This window comes from Petromyzon marinus, chromosome 82 (genome assembly GCF_048934315.1).
Source record: "Petromyzon marinus isolate PM22_M1 ecotype Great Lakes invasive population chromosome 82, UKy_Petmar_22M1.pri1.0, whole genome shotgun sequence".
Taxonomy (NCBI): Eukaryota; Metazoa; Chordata; class Hyperoartia; order Petromyzontiformes; family Petromyzontidae; genus Petromyzon; species Petromyzon marinus.
The window spans coordinates 6,303,825-6,320,842 of record NC_133747.1 but is presented as its reverse complement, the minus strand read 5'-3'; the positions used below and the strand labels follow the sequence as shown (position 1 = coordinate 6,320,842).

The window sequence follows — 17,018 nt, the reverse complement described above, 5'->3', positions numbered from 1 at the left end:
AATATATGACATCATAACAACAGTCTGGACCACTGGACAGGGTTCCGCAGGATTGGAAGGATGCCCTGGTGGTCCCCCTCTTTAAGAAGGGGGACCGCACAGACTGTAACAACTACAGGGGCATCTCACTCCTCAGTGTGCCGGGAAAGGTCCTGGCAAGGATTATTCAACATCGCCTTGCCAGGCACGCTGAGGAGAGGCTTGCGGAGCCCCAATGCGGTTTCAGGAAAGGGCGGTACTGCACAGATGCCATATTTTGTGTCCGTCTGCTACAGCAGAGGTGTAGGGAAATCCAGCAAGACCTACATCTCTGCTTTATTGACCTGGTCAAGGCCTATGAGACCATCAGTAGGCCTGGGCTCTGGGTTGTTCTTCATGCTTTTGGAGTACCTGACCCTCTGCTCATGATCATTAAGGACCTTCATGATGGTGAGCGGGCACAGATAAAACTACGTGGCCGGGGGTCAGAGCCATTCCCTGTACACCTTGGGGTGCGACAGAGATGTCATCTGGCTCCCACATTATTTAACATCTATTTTGACCACGTAGTTCGTGAAGCCTTCAATAGCTGTACCGGGGGAATCTCCATATGGTACAGATATAATGGGAGGCTGATCGATGCCCGGGTGCGGTCAAGGGATGGCTCCCTATTGCTCAACCACGTTATGTATGCCGATGATTTAGTAATAGCTACTCATTCAGAGGAGGAGTTGGAGATGCTGCTGCTGAGACTGGAGCGTGCCACTAAGAGATGGGGCCTTACCATCAGCACCACCAAAACTAAGCACCTGCCTGGGTATTTTGTACCATCGGACACTCCACCCCTACAACTCCCAATCCGTGATGGGGCAGTTGTGGAGAGAGTGGAGAGTTTCCCATACCTGGGCAGTGTGCTTATGACCGGCTCCAGTTTAACTGCAGAGGTTTCACTCCGAATCAGTCGAGCGGCAATAATCTTTTCATCGGTTGCGTAACGCTGTGTGGAAGCTACCTGGTCTGTCGCTCCGCACTAAGCTTCAGGTCTTCTCGGCCACGGTAATCCCCTCCCTTCTCTACGCTTGCGAAACGTGGACCCCTATAATGGAACATCTTCGCCGGTTGGAAACATTTAGGCTGGCCTGCCTACGATCCATCCGGGGTTTAACCAGGCTGGATTGTGTGAGGAGCTCACAAATCCTTGAAAGCTCTGGGCATGGTCCCATCGGTGAGCTCCTCCGGCAGGCAAGGCTGCGTTGGCTGGGTCATGTAGCCCGCATGCCCAGCCACCGCATGCCGAAACAGCTTTTGTTCGGCCAGATCGAGGGGGCTAAACGAGCGCGGCACGGGCTAGAGAAGAGATGGAGTGACGTGGTACAGGAGGACGTGGAGCTGAGTGGACTTGCCGATGACTGGTACCAGCGGTGGTCAAGATCGGCCTCTGTGGAGGAGGCTCGTGAAGGACGCTACTGGGCAGTTGGAGGCAGTCGCCCTCCGTTGTTGCAGTCGCCCTCCAACAACAACGGAGGGCGGAGGAGCAACGCTCAGAACAACGAGCGGAGCGCTGGGTGGCTAAAGCACAGCAGGTTGGCACAGTAGGGGGCACAGGTGGTGCATCAGCCAGTCATCTCAGTCAGTCGACCCGTGGCACCTGGGTCTGCCCCGTGACCTCCTGCCAGCGGGCGTTCGACACTTCACGTGGCCTCACGGTGCACATAGCCTGGCACAAGCGTCGTGGTGACGTCACCGCCACTTAGTGGCGAATGGCGGTTGTTGTTGTTGTTGTGTGTCTGTCTCTGTGCATCTCTGTGTGTCTGTGTGTGTGTCTGTGTGTGTTTGTGTCTGTGCGTGTCTGTGTGTGTGTGTCTCTGTGTGTCTGTGTGTGTGTCTCTGTGTGTCTGTGTGTGTCTGTGTGTGTGTGTCTGTCTCTGTGTGTCTCTGTTTGTCTGTGTGTGTGTTTGCGTGTCTGTGTGTGTCTGTGTCTGTGTGTGTCTGTGTCTGTGTGTGTCTGTGTCTCTGTGTCTGTGTGTCTCTGTGTGTCCGTGTGTGTCTGTGTGTCTGTCTCTGTGTGTGTCTGTGTGTGTGTGTCTGTGTGTGTCTGTGTGTCTGTGTGTGTCTCTGTGTGTCTCTGTCTCTGTGTGTGTCTGTGTGTGTCTGTGTCTGTGTGTGTGGCTGTGTGTCTGTGTGTGCCTGTGTGTCTGTGTGTGTGCCTGTGTGTCTGTGTGTGTCTGTGGCTGTGGCTGTGTGTGTGTGTGTGTGTCTGTGTGTGTGCCTGTGTGTGTGTGCCTGTGTGTCTGTGTGTGTGTGTGTCTGTGTGTCTGTGTGTGTGTGTGTCTGTGTGTGTGTGTCTGTGTGTCTGTGTGTGTGTGTCTGTGTCTGTGTGTGTGTCTGTGTGTCTGTGTCTCACCCGAGCGGTGACGAGGGACGCGTGGCGTGTACAGAACACCTGCTTGTCCTGCTGGAAGCAGCACTGCGCCCTGCGTGCACACATGTAGTGGTAGTTGCTGGCGCAGGCCGTCAGGAAGCAGCCCACGGTGGCGCCCTGCTTCTGACAAAGCTCACAGCGCTACGCGGGGGGGTCACGGGGGGGTCACGGGGGGTCACGGGGGGTCATGGGGGGGGGGGTAGGGGGGTCACGGGGGGTGGGGAGGGTGCGGGTTAGAGAGACTGACCTTCACACTGATCGTAGTGAAGTGTATAGTAGTGTAGTGTGTAGTGTATAGTAGTGTAGTGTGTAGTGTATAGTGTATAGTAGTGTAGTGTGTAGTGTATAGTAGTGTAGTGTATAGTAGTGTAGTGTATAGTAGTGTATAGATAGTAGTGTATAGTGTATAGTAGTGTATAGTGTATAGTAGTGTATAGTGTATAGTAGTGTATAGTGTATAGTAGTGTATAGTGTATAGTAGTGTAGTGTACAGTGTAGTGTATAGTAGTGTACAGTAGTGCAGTGTATAGTTGTGTACAGTATAATGTAGTGTATAGTAGTGTAGTGTATAGTAGTTTACAGTGTAGTGTACAGTGTAGTGTACAGTATAGTGTATAGTAGTGTAGTGTATAGTAGTGTACAGTGTAATGTACAGTGTAGTGTGCAGCATAGTATAGTGTATAGTAGTGTAGTGTACAGTGTAGTGTTCAGTGTAGTGTACAGTGTGGTGTACAGTGTGGTGTACAGTATAGTGTATAGTAGTGTAGTGTATAGTAGTGTGCAGTGTAGTGTACAGCATAGTATAGTGTATACTAGTGCAGTGTACAGTGTAGTGTTCAGTGTAGTGTATAGTAGTGTATAGTGTAGTGTACAGTGTAGTGTACAGTGTAGCGTACATTATAGTGTATGGCAGTGTAGTGTATAGTAGTGTACAGTGTAGTGTACAGTGTGGTGTGCAGTGTAGTGTGTAGTAGTGGACAGCATAGTATAGTGTATAGTAGTGTAGTGTATAGTAGTGTAGTGTACAGTGTAGTGTACATTGTAGTGTACAGTGTAGTGTATAGTAGTGTACAGTGTAGTGTACAGTGTAGTGTACAGTGGCGGTCACCATGAGCTTCCCGCGTGCGATGGCGGCGTGGACGTTCCTCAGCGCTCCGCTGGCTTCCTCCACCACCTCAGCTGACCACAGCGCACAGTTCACGTGGAGCCACTCATTCTGTCCTGCATACACCAGCCTGCCTGCTCCCTGTAGTCACACACACACACACAGATACAGACACACACACAGATACACACACAGATACACACACACACAGATACACACACGCACAGATACACACACGCACAGATACACAGATACACACACACACACACACAGATACACACACACACAGATACACACACACACATACACACACACAGATACACACACAAATACACACACACAGATACACACACAGATACACACACACAGATACACACACACACATACACACACACAGATACACACACACACAGATACACACACACACAGATACACACACACACAGATACACACACACACAGATACACACACACACAGATACACACACACAGATACACACACACACAGATACACACACACATATGCACACACACACAGATACACACACGCACAGATACACATATACACACACACACACAGATACACACACACACAAACACAGATACACACACACACAAACACAGATACACACACACAGATACACACACACACAGATACACACACACAGATACACACACAGATACACACACACAGATACACACACACAGATACACACACACACAGATACACACACACAGATACACACATACACACACACAGATACACACACACACAGATACACATACACACAGATACACATACACACAGATACACACACACATAGTGCACAGTTCACGTGGAGCCACTCATTCTGTCCCGCATACACGAGCCTGCCTGCTCCCTGTAGTCAGATACACACACAGATACACACACACACACACATATGCACACACACACAGATACACACACACACAGATACACACACACAGATACACACACACAGATACACACAGATACACACACACAGATACACACAGATACACACACACACAGATACACACACACACAGATACACACACACACAGATACACACAGATACACACACACACAGATACACACACACACAGATACACACACACACAGATACACACACAGATACACACAGATACACACACACAGATACACACACACACAGATACACACACACACAGATACACACACACACAGATACACACACAGATACACACACACAGATACACACACACACAGATACACACACACAGATACAGTGTGGTGTACAGTGCGATGTACAGTGCGGTATCAGGTGTACAGTGTGGCGTGCGGTGTGCAGTGCGGTGTACAGTATGGCGTGCGCTGTACAGTGCGGCGTGCGGTGTACAGTGTGGCGTGTGGTGTACAGTGTGCGTGCGGTGTAGTGTGGTGTGCGGTGTACAGTGTGCAGTGCGGTGTATAGGATGGCGTTTCGTGTGGCGTACAGTGGGGCATACAGTGTGGTGCGCGGTGTACAGTGTGGTGTGGTGTACAGTGCAGCGTGCAGTGCACAGCGCGGTGTACAGTGTGGCGTTTCGTGTGGAGTACAGTGTGGTGTGCGGTGTACAGTGTGCAGTGCCGTGTATAGGATGGCGTTTCGCGTGGCGTACAGTGGGGCATACAGTGTGGTGTGCGGTGTACAGTGTGGTGTGGTGTACAGTGCAGTGCGCTGTGCGGTGTACAGTGTGGCGTTTGGTGTGGAGTACAGTGTGGTGTGCGGTGTACAGTGCGGTGTACAGTGCGCGCACGTCAGGTTGCAGGTCTCCGCTCTCCAGGCAGAGGCAGCACTGGCGGCAGTCGAGGGCGGAGGGCGGCGGCGTGGAGCTCAGCCACGGTGACACACACCCTGTACACACACACATACACACGTATATATATACACACATACACACGTATATACATATACACACGTATACACACACCCTGTACACACACACACATATATACACACATATACATATACACACGTATACACACACCCTGTACACACACACACACACATATATATACATATATACACACGTATATACACACACACCCTGTACACACACATATATATACACATATACACACATATACACACGTATACACACATATACATACACACACATATACACATATATACACACAGACACACACACACCCTGTACACACGCACACACATATATACACATATATACATATATACAGACACCCTGCACGCACGCACACACATATATACACATATATACATATATACACACAGACACACACGCCCTGCACACACGCACACACACGTATATATACACACACAGACACACACACATATATACATATACACACGTATACACACATATACACACATATATACACACAGACACACACGCCCTGCACACACGCACACACACACATATTTATACACGTATACACACATATACACACACACCCTACATGCACGCACGCACGCACACACACACACATATATACATATATACATACATATATACACACATAAACACATACACAGACACACACACACATATACATATATACACACGTATACATATATACACACACATATATGCATACACACATATACACACATATATACATACATACACACACATATACACACACCCTGCACGCACACACACATATATACACACACGTATACATATATACATATATACACACAGACACACACAGACGCGCACACACACACATACACAGATACGCACAGACACACACCCACTCACCCAACCACCAATTCACCCACTCACACTGTAGTAGTGAGTTGGTGAGTGAGTGTAGTTGTGAGTGTAGTGGTGAGTGTAGTGGTAAGTAGGTGAGTGAGTGTAGGAGTGAGTGTAGTGGTGAGTGTAGTGGTGGTGAGTGTAGTAGTGAGTGTAGTGGTGAGTGTAGTGGTGAGTGTAGTAGTGAGTGTAGTGGCGAGTGTAGTAGTGATAGTGGTGAGTGTCGTGGTGAGTGTAGTAGTGGTGAGTGTAGTAGTGGTGAGTGTAGTAGTGGTGAGTGTAGTAGTGGTGAGTGTAGTAGTGGTGAGTGTAGCGGTGGTGAGCTCCTCACCATTGCTGGTGGCCGCGTTCTCCACTGCTGGATGAGCCCCCCACTGGCTCCTGAACTGAGCGTAGAGATGGTCAGTGGTGGGGGGCACTCTGTAGAGCGGACTGGGGGGCTCACTGGGGGCACACAGAAGCAGTAGTAGTATCAGTAGTAATATCAGTAGTAGTATCAGTAGTAGTATCATCATCAGTAGTACTATCATCATCATCAGTAGTAGTATCAGTAGTAGTAGTATCATCATCAGTAGTAGTAGTAGTATCAACATCAGTAGTAGTATCAGTAGTAGTAGTATCATCATCAGTAGTAGTAGTATCATCATCAGTAGTAGTATCAGTAGTAGTATCAGTAGAAGTAACAGTAGAAGTATCAATAGTATCAGTAGTAGTATCAGTAGAAGTATCAGTAGAAGTATCAGTAGTAGTATCATCATCAGTAGTAGTATCATCATCAGTAGTAGTATCAGTAGTTGTATCAGTAGTATCATCATCAGTAGTAGTACCATCATCAGTAGTAGTATCATCATCATCAGTAGTAGTATCAGTAGTAGTATTAGTAGTAGTATCATATTCTTGGTTCTTTCGGTAAAGTCACGTATAAGGGAAACAATAAAATACAAATATAAAACAAAACAATATTGTTTAATATTTATATAACTGTATTGTTTCCCTTCTAGGTGGTGACTTTACCGAAAGAACCAAGAATATGAATCCCTGCAGGCACAAAAGCTTTAAATCAAAATTTAGTAATAGTAGTATCATCAATAGTAGTATCAGTAGTATCATCAGTAGTAGTATCAGTAGTAGTATCATCAATAGCAGTGTCAGTAGTATCATCAATAGCAGTGTCAGTAGTAGTATAATCAATAGTCGTATCAGTAGTAGTATCATCAATAGTAGTATCAGTAATAGTATCATCATCATCAGTAGTAGTAGCAGCGCCATTAGTCGTAGTGGCAGCAGCAGTAGTAGTAGTATCATCAGTAGTAGTATCATGAGTAGTAGTAGTATCAGTAGTAGTATCATCAGTAGTAGAATCATTAGTAGTAGTATCAGTAGTAGTATCATCAGTAGTAGTATCATTAGTAGTAGTATCAGTAGAAGTATCATCAGTAGTAGTGGCAGCAGCAGTAGTAGTATCATCAGTAATAGAATCATTAGTAGTATCATCAGTAGTAGTATGATTAGTAGTAGTATCAGAAGTAGTATCATCATCATCATCAGTAGCAGCAGCAGTAGTAGTGTACCGTTGTTACCATGGTGTACAGTGGTGGTGTACAGTGGTGGTGTACAGCGGGCGTGTACAGTGGCGGTGTACAGTGGTGTGTACAGTGGTGGTGTGCAGTGCAAGTGTACAGTGATGGTGTACAGCGGGCGTGTACAGTGGTGGTGTGCAGTGCAAGTGTACAGTGTGCGTGTACATCGGTGGTGTGCAGTGTGTGGGTAGTGGTGGTGTACAGTGGGTGTGTACAGTGGTGGTGTACGGTGGTGGTGTACAGTGGGTGTGTACAGTGGTGGTGTACGGTGGTGGTGTACAGTGGTGGTGTACAGTGGTGGTATACGGTGGTGGTGTACAGTGGTGGTGTACAGTGGTGGTATACGGTGGTGGTGTGCAGTGGTGGTGGTGTACAGTGGTGGTGTACAGTGAGAGGTGTGCAGTGGTGGTGTACAGTGGTGGTGTGCGGTGGACGTGTACAGTGGTGGTGTACAGTGGTGGTGTACAGTGGTGGTGTGCGGTGGACGTGTACAGTGGTGGTGTACATCGGTGGTGTACAGTGGTGGTGTACGGTGGCGGTGTACAGTAGCGGTGTACATTGGTGGTGTACAGTGGGTGTGTACAGTGGGTGTGTACAGTGGTGGTGTACGGTGGTGGTGTGCCGTGGCTTACAGTGGTGGTGTACAGTGGTGGTGTACAGTGGTTAAAGTGGTTAACATGGTGTACCGTTGTTACCATGGTTACCGTACCTCCTGGGTGACTTCACTTGTAAGGGGAACCTTTTGCTCACGTCCAGCCACGGGAACAGCTGATCCATCAACTACACACACACAGATACACACACGCAGATACACACACACAGTCACACACACACACAGACACACACACACAGACACACACACACACAGACACACACACACACACAGTCACACACACAGACACACAGAGACACACACACACACAGACACACACAGACACACACACAGACACACACACAGACACACAGACACACACACAGACACACACACAGACACACAGACACACACACCGACACACACACAGACACACACACACACAGACACACACACAATCACACACACAGACACACACACAGTCACACACACAGACACACACACAGACACACACACACACAGACACACACACACAGACACACACAGAGAGACAGAGACACACACACACAGACACACACACAGACACACACACACACACAGACACACACACAGACACACAGACACACACACAGACACACACACAGACACACACACACAGACACACACACACAGACACACACACACAGACACACAGACACACACACAGATACACACACAGACACACACACAGACACACACACAGACACACACACAGACACACACACAGACACACACAGACACACACACACAGACACACACACACAGACAGACGCACACACACACACAGACACAGACAGACACAGAGAGAGGCAGAGACACACAGAGAGAGACAGAGACACACAGAGAGACAGAGACACACAGAGAGACAGACAGAGACAGAGAGACAGACAGAGACAGAGAGACAGACACACAGAGAGAGACAGAGACACACAGAGAGAGACAGAGACACACAGAGAGACAGAGAGAGACAGAGAGACAGAGAGAGAGACAGAGACACAGAGAGAGACAGAGACACAGAGAGAGACAGAGACACAGAGGACAGACACAGAGAGAGAAACATAGACAGAGACACACAGAGACAGAGACACAGAGAGCGACAGAGACAAACAGAGAGAGACAGAGACACACAGAGAGAGACAGAGACACAGAGAGAGAGAGACAGAGACACAGAGAGAGAGACAGAGACACAGAGAGAGAGAGACAGAGACACAGAGAGAGAGACAGAGAGAGAGAAACAGAGAGACAGAGACACAGAGACAGAGACACACACAGAGAGACAGAGACACAGAGAGAGACACAGAGACACACAGAGAGAGACACAGAGACACAGAGAGACACAGAGAGAGACACACAGAGAGACACAGAGACAGAGACACAGAGATACAGAGAGAGACAGAGACACAGAGAGAGACAGAGACACAGAGACACAGAGAGAGACAGAGAGAGACACAGAGAGAGACAGAGACACAGAGACAGACACAGAGACAGAGAGACACAGAGAGAGAGACACAGAGATAAAGAGAGACACAGAGAGACACAGAGAGAGACACAGAGACACAAAGACAGAGAGACACAGAGACAGAGAGACACAACAGAGAGAGACAGAATCAGTGAGTCGTACACAGCCAGACACTTAAATATGTAACTAAATGTTGGATAGCGCACAGACCACTTGAAATTACTCACTCACCCAGCATGCACTGGGGGGGGGGAGATACCCAGCATGCACTGGGGGGGGGGGAGATACCCAGCATGCACTGGGGTGGGGGGGCGGCAGTTATCCAGCATGCACTGTGGTGATTACCCAGCATGCCGTGGGGCTCACCTGCATGAAGGTGGCCTTGAGGTGAGTGGCACTGCCCTCGCCCTGCTTGGAGATGGCAGCCACCACATCCTGGACAAAGCCGCACTGAAGACAGAGAGAGTCAGAGAGACACAGAGACAGAGACACAGAGAGACAGAGAGAGAGACAGAGAGAGACAGAGAGAGAGACAGAGAGAGAGACAGAGACAGGGAGACAGAGAGAGAGACAGAGACAGGGAGACAGAGAGACAGAGAGAGAGACAGAGAGAGACACAGAGAGACAGAGAGAGACAGACACAGAGAGAGACAGAGACAGAGAGAGACAGAGAGAGACACAGAGACAGAGAGAGACAGAAAGAGAGACAGAGAGAGACACGGAGAGACAGAGAGAGACACAGAGAGAGACAGAGAGAGACACAGAGACACGGAGAGAGAGACACAGAGAGAGAGAGAGACAGAGAGAGAGAGAGAGAGACAGAGACACAGTGAGACACAGACAGAGAGAGACGGAGACACAGGCAGAGACAGAGTGAGACAGAGACACAGAGACACAGGCAAGGGTTAACTATGTCCCCCTCACTTCCCCGCTCTGCATGGAGCTATAAGCCCCACCCATCACTACACTACACTACTACACTACATTATACACTACACTATACACTACTACACTACTACATTGCATTATACACTACACTACTATACTACACACTACTACACTACACACTACTACACTATACACTACTACACTATACATTTCTACACTACTACACTATTACACTACACACTACTACATTGCATTATACACTACACTACTATACTACACACTACTACACTATACACTACTACACTATACACTAATACACTATACACTACTACACTATACACTACTACACTATAAACTACTACACTACTATACACTACTACATTATACACTACACTATACACTACTACACTATACACTACTACATTGCATTATACACTACACTACAAACTACACTACACACTACTACACTACACACTATACACTATTACACTATACACTACTACACTACACACTAATACACTATACACTACTACACTATTACACTATACACTACTACACTATACACTACTACACTACACACTACTACACTATACACTACTCACTATTACACTATACACTACTACACTATACACTACTACACTATACACCACACTATACACTACTACACTACACTAATAACTACTACACTATAAACTACTACACTATACACTACTACACTATACACTACTACACTACACTATACACACTACTACACTGTACACCACTACACTGTACACCACACCGCACACCACACTGTACACCGCACACCACACTGTACATTACAATGTACACTGTACACTACAATGTACACTGTACACTACTACACGACACTGCACACCACACTGTACACCGCACTGTACACGACACTGTACACCACACTGTACACGCACCGTGGAGCTGTAAGTGCCACCCATCACCCTCCGCTTCACCGTCTCCAGCCCCCCCGCCGTCCCCTCCTCCCATTGGCCGTCGCCCGCCGAGGCTCCGCCCCCGCCGCCGCCCGATTGGTTGGCGGGTTCCGCCTTGCAGGTGGCCAATTGGCCACCGGGGACTCCGGGAGGCTGCGATTGGTCGAGAGAATCGCCCCGGGGGAGGGGCAAGGAACAGGAGATTGAGGATTAATAACTCTCACGAGCAGAGTCTCACTAGCAGTGTCTCACTACCCAGTGTCTAACTAGCAGTGTCTCACTACCCAGTGTCTCACTAGCAGTGTCTCACTACCCAGTGTCTCACTAGCAGTGTCTCACTACCCAGTGTCTAACTAGCAGTATCTCACTACCCAGTGTCTAACTAGCAGTGTCTCACTACCCAGTGTCTAACTAGCAGTGTCTCACTAGCAGTGTCTCACTAGCAGTGTCTCACTACCCAGTGTCTAACTAGCGGTGTCTCACTACCCAGTGTCTAACTAGCAGTGTCTCACTACCCAGTGTCTCACTACCCAGTGTCTCACTACCCAGTGTCTAACTAGCAGTGTCTCACTACCCAGTGTCTCACTACCCAGTGTCTCACTACCCAGTGTCTCACTACCCAGTGTCTAACTAGCAGTGTCTCACTACCCAGTGTCTAACTAGCAGTGTCTCACTACCCAGTGTCTCACTACCCAGTGTCTAACTAGCAGTGTCTCACTACCCAGTGTCTCACTACCCAGTGTCTCACTACCCAGTGTCTCACTACCCAGTGTCTAACTAGCAGTGTCTCACTACCCAGTGTCTAACTAGCAGTGTCTCACTACCCAGTGTCTCACTACCAGTGTCTCACTACCCAGTGTCTCACTACCCAGTGTCTCACTACCCAGTGTCTCACTACCAGTGTCTCATTACCCAGTGTCTCACTACCCAGTGTCTCACTACCCAGTGACTCACTACCCAGTGTCTCACTACCCAGTGTCTCACTAGCAGTGTCTCACTACCCGGTGTCTCACTACCCGGTGTCTCACTACCCAGTGTCTCACTACCCAGTGTCTCACTACCCAGTGTCTCACTACCCAGTATCTCACTACCCAGTGTCTCACTACCCAGTGTCTCACTACCCAGTGTCTCACTATCCAGTGTCTCACTACCCAGTGTCTCACTACCCAGTGTCTCACTACCCAGTGTCTCACTACCCAGTGTCTCACTACCCAGTGTCTCACTACCCAGTGTCTCACTACCCAGTGTCTCACTAGCAGTGTCTCACTACCCAGTGTCTCACTACCCAGTGTCTCACTACCAGTGTCTCACTACCCAGTGTCTCACTATCCAGTGTCTCACCACCCAGTGTCTCACTAGCACTGTCTCACTACCCAGTGTCTCACTAGCACTGTCTCACTACCCAGTGTCTCACTACCCAGTGTCTCACTACCCAGTGTCTCACTACCCAGTGTCTCACTACCCAGTGTCTCACTACCCAGTGTCTCACTAGCAGTGTCTCACTACCCAGTGTCTCACTACCCAGTGTCTCACTAGCAGTGTCTCACTACCCAGTGTCTCACTACCCAGTGTCTCACTACCCAGTGTCTCACTACCCAGTGTCTCACTACCCAGTGTCTCACTACCCAGTGTCTCACTAGCAGTGTCTCACTACCCAGTGTCTCACTACCCAGTGTCTCACTACCCAGTGTCTCACTAGCAGTGTCTCACTACCCAGTGTCTCACTACCCAGTGTCTCACTACCCAGTGTCTCACTAGCAGTGTCTCACTACCCAGTGTCTCACTACCCAGTGTCTCACTACCCAGTGTCTCACTACCCAGTGTCTCACTAGCAGTGTCTCACTACCCAGTGTCTCACTACCCAGTGTCTCACTAGCAGTGTCTCACTACCCCGTGTCTCACTAGCAGTGTATCACTAGCAGTGTCTCACTAGCAGTGTCTCACTATCCAGTGTCTCACTACCCAGTGTCTCACTACCCAGTGTCTCACTACCCAGTGTCTCACTAGCAGTGTCTCACTACCCAGTGTCTCACTACCCAGTGTCTCACTACCCAGTGTCTCACTAGCAGTGTCTCACTACCAGTGTCTCACTACCCAGTGTCTCACTAGCAGTGTCTCACTACCCAGTGTCTCACTACCCAGTGTCTCACTACCCAGTGTCTCACTACTCAGTGTCTCACTACTCAGTGTCTCACTACCCAGTGTCTCACTAGCAGTGTCTCACTACCCAGTGTCTCACTACCCAGTGTCTCACCTGCTCACTGCTGCTACTGCTGCAGGTGAGTGTGGTGATGACGGTGGTGAGTCTCTGCTGCAGCTGTGACGTCAGGGCAATCCTCCAGTCGGCCGTGTCACCCACAGAGCAGTAGGTGCACTGGTAGGTACCCACGCCTCTGAGTAGACCCACCATGTCATCTAGACACACACAGACAGACACACACACAGATACACACAGACAGACAGACACACACAGATACACACACACAAAGAGACACACACACACAGACACACACACAGACACACACACACACAGACACACACAGAGACACACACACAGAGACACACACACAGAGACACACACACAGAGACACACACAGATACACACACACAGACACACACACACACAGACACACACACACACAGAGACACACACACAGATACACACACACACAGATACACACACACACAGAGACACACACACACAGATACACACAGAGACACACACACACACAGACACACACACACAGACACACACACACACAGACACACACACAGACACACACACAGATACACACACACACAGACACACACACACAGAGACACACACACAGGCATCACACACATACAGACACACATACACACAGACACACACAGACACACACAGATACACACACACAGAGACACACACACAGGCATCACACACACAGAGACACACACACAGGCATCACACACACAGAGACACACACACAGGCATCACACAGACACACAGACACACAGACACACACACAGAGACACACAGACACACACACACACAGAGACACACACACAGGCATCTCACACACACACACAGACACACACACAGACACACACACAGAGACACACACACAGGCATCACACATACACAGACACACACACACACAGACACACACACACAGACACAGAGACACACACACACAGGCATCACACACACACACACAGGCACACACACACAGAGATGTTACTGTGTGTTTGTGTAGATTTATACATGTGCGTGTATCTGTGTGTCTGTGTGTGTGTTGTCCGGCAAAACAACCCCCTACCTCCTCGCGGTGCCGGACGGGCAACTCTGTCGTGGACAGTGCTGTGGGGGGAGATCCAATTTTGATTGGCTCCTCCCCTCATGGCATATGTGTCCACCATAGGGGCTAAACGGGGGCACTGGACGGGTGCGAGGGGCTGGTAACCCCTCCACCTTCAAAAAATTATCACGAAACTACGACTTAAATATGTAACTAATAAGCTTGTGCCGGAGGCCCCGGGGGGACAGGCGTCTATGACGTCTCCTGGCTAAAACCCAATTGGCGGAGCCAGGAGATTGAATCTCTACCCTCGGGGCTCCTCCAGAAACAACGAAAAGCCACTTCGTGTGGCCACGTGGAATGTTCGAACGCTCACTGCGGAGGAGAGGCTGCCACTCCTCTGTCGGGAGCTGGACCGGTACCGCCTGGATCTCTGTGGCATTCAGGAAGTCTTTTGAACAAAAGAATGAAGGGGGCGTGGGAGCATGGCGGTGAGGTGTGGGAAGCTGTAAGCCCCAGGCTACTTTGGGCTCGCCTTCCCATCAACCGGAGGCAAGGAATGGTGGTCGTGGTTACTTACGCCCCCACCGAAGACGAACATCCATGGAGGGATGCAGGCAAAGCCGATGAGTCAGATGCCTTCTATGACCTCCTGTCACAGGTGCTGGCTAAAGTGGCCCCTCGGGATAGAGTCATCACGTTGGGTGACTTCAATGCCCGAGTTGGTCATGATGCTGGCACCTGGTCTGGAGTGATTGGAGGGCATGGGCCGGATCAGCTCAATAACAACGGTAGGAGGCCGCTAGATTTTTGTGCAGCCCATGGGCTTGTAATTACCAACACGCTGTTCCGGCATCGGCGCATCCACACAACATCATGGATGCATGCCGGGTCCAAGCAAGAACATCTGCTGGACTACATAGTGACGGACCAGCAGATGCGAGCCCATGTCCTTGACACCAGGACCTACCGTGGAGCTGATCTGCCCTCTGGCCATCGACTAGTCATCTGTAAGATGCGCCTGCCATTCTTCCACTCCGGTGGTGGGTGTACACCCAGGACCCCATTCCAACCTAAAGTGGCCTGGTCTCAGTAATCTGATGAAAGTTGCAAGCGAGAATTTCATCATCGCTTGCGACTGGGGTTGGCATCGTCCCCCACTCCTCCTGATGTCGAGGGTAAATGGGCTTGGTTTAGGACTGTGACTCATGCAGCTGCAATGGCTGCTTTGTGTACGCGGTCCAGACCTCCCCAGAGACCCTGGCTGACAGAGGAGGTGTTCAGGATGGTTGAGAAAAAGCGACAGGGTTGCTGAGGAGATGGAATCTGCCTCAGTGGCCCGCGATCACAAATCTCTATTTAACTCCATCAAAAAAGTAACCTGCAGCGCCCCACCTATTACCATCATTAGGGGAAAAAACGGTGATCCAATCTCCGACCCCCAGGAACAGGTTTGCAGATTTGCTGAGCATTTCTGTGAGGTCCTGGGGGAGGGAAAATCCCTCAGCCAGGAAAACATCGTGGCACAAAGTGAGGATGACCCTGCTGAGGCTGCGGTGCCTCAAATATTTGAAGAAGTCACCCGCTGTGAGTGGCTGGCTGAGGTGCCATCTGCTGAGGAAGTACTGAAGGCGATCCGGAGTCTGAGACCAGGAAAGGCAGCGGGCAGAGATGATCTCCCAAGCGAAATGCTGAGGGAGGGTGGCGTTTGTGCACAGACTGCCCTATATGACATCATAACAACAGTCTGGACCACTGGACGGGTTCCGCAGGATTGGAAGGATGCCCTGGTGGTCCCCCTCTTTAAGAAGGGGGACCGCACAGACTGTAAAAACTACAGGGGCATCTCACTCCTCAGTGTGACGGGAAAGGTCCTGGCAAGGATTATTCCACATCACCTTGGCAGGCACGCTGAGGAGAGGCTTGCGGAGCCCCAATGCGGTTTCAGGAAAGGGCGTGTGTGTGTC

At 49.5% G+C, this 17,018-nt stretch overlaps 1 protein-coding gene across 1 annotated transcript in view; it reads right to left on the bottom strand.

Moving 5' to 3' along the window:
* The window catches only part of LOC116958740 (uncharacterized), a 160,949-nt gene that overhangs the window by 49,775 nt on the left and 94,156 nt on the right, over nt 1–17,018 (bottom strand). The window contains exons 22-29 of the mRNA XM_076057484.1: nt 14,028–14,188; nt 11,756–11,926; nt 10,305–10,388; nt 8,558–8,628; nt 6,600–6,712; nt 5,285–5,382; nt 3,510–3,647; nt 2,384–2,542 (exon numbers count right to left, since the gene is read on the bottom strand). Of these exons, the coding sequence (XP_075913599.1) occupies nt 2,384–2,542; nt 3,510–3,647; nt 5,285–5,382; nt 6,600–6,712; nt 8,558–8,628; nt 10,305–10,388; nt 11,756–11,926; nt 14,028–14,188 (995 nt within the window). The remainder of the gene's footprint in view (nt 1–2,383; nt 2,543–3,509; nt 3,648–5,284; nt 5,383–6,599; nt 6,713–8,557; nt 8,629–10,304; nt 10,389–11,755; nt 11,927–14,027; nt 14,189–17,018) is intronic.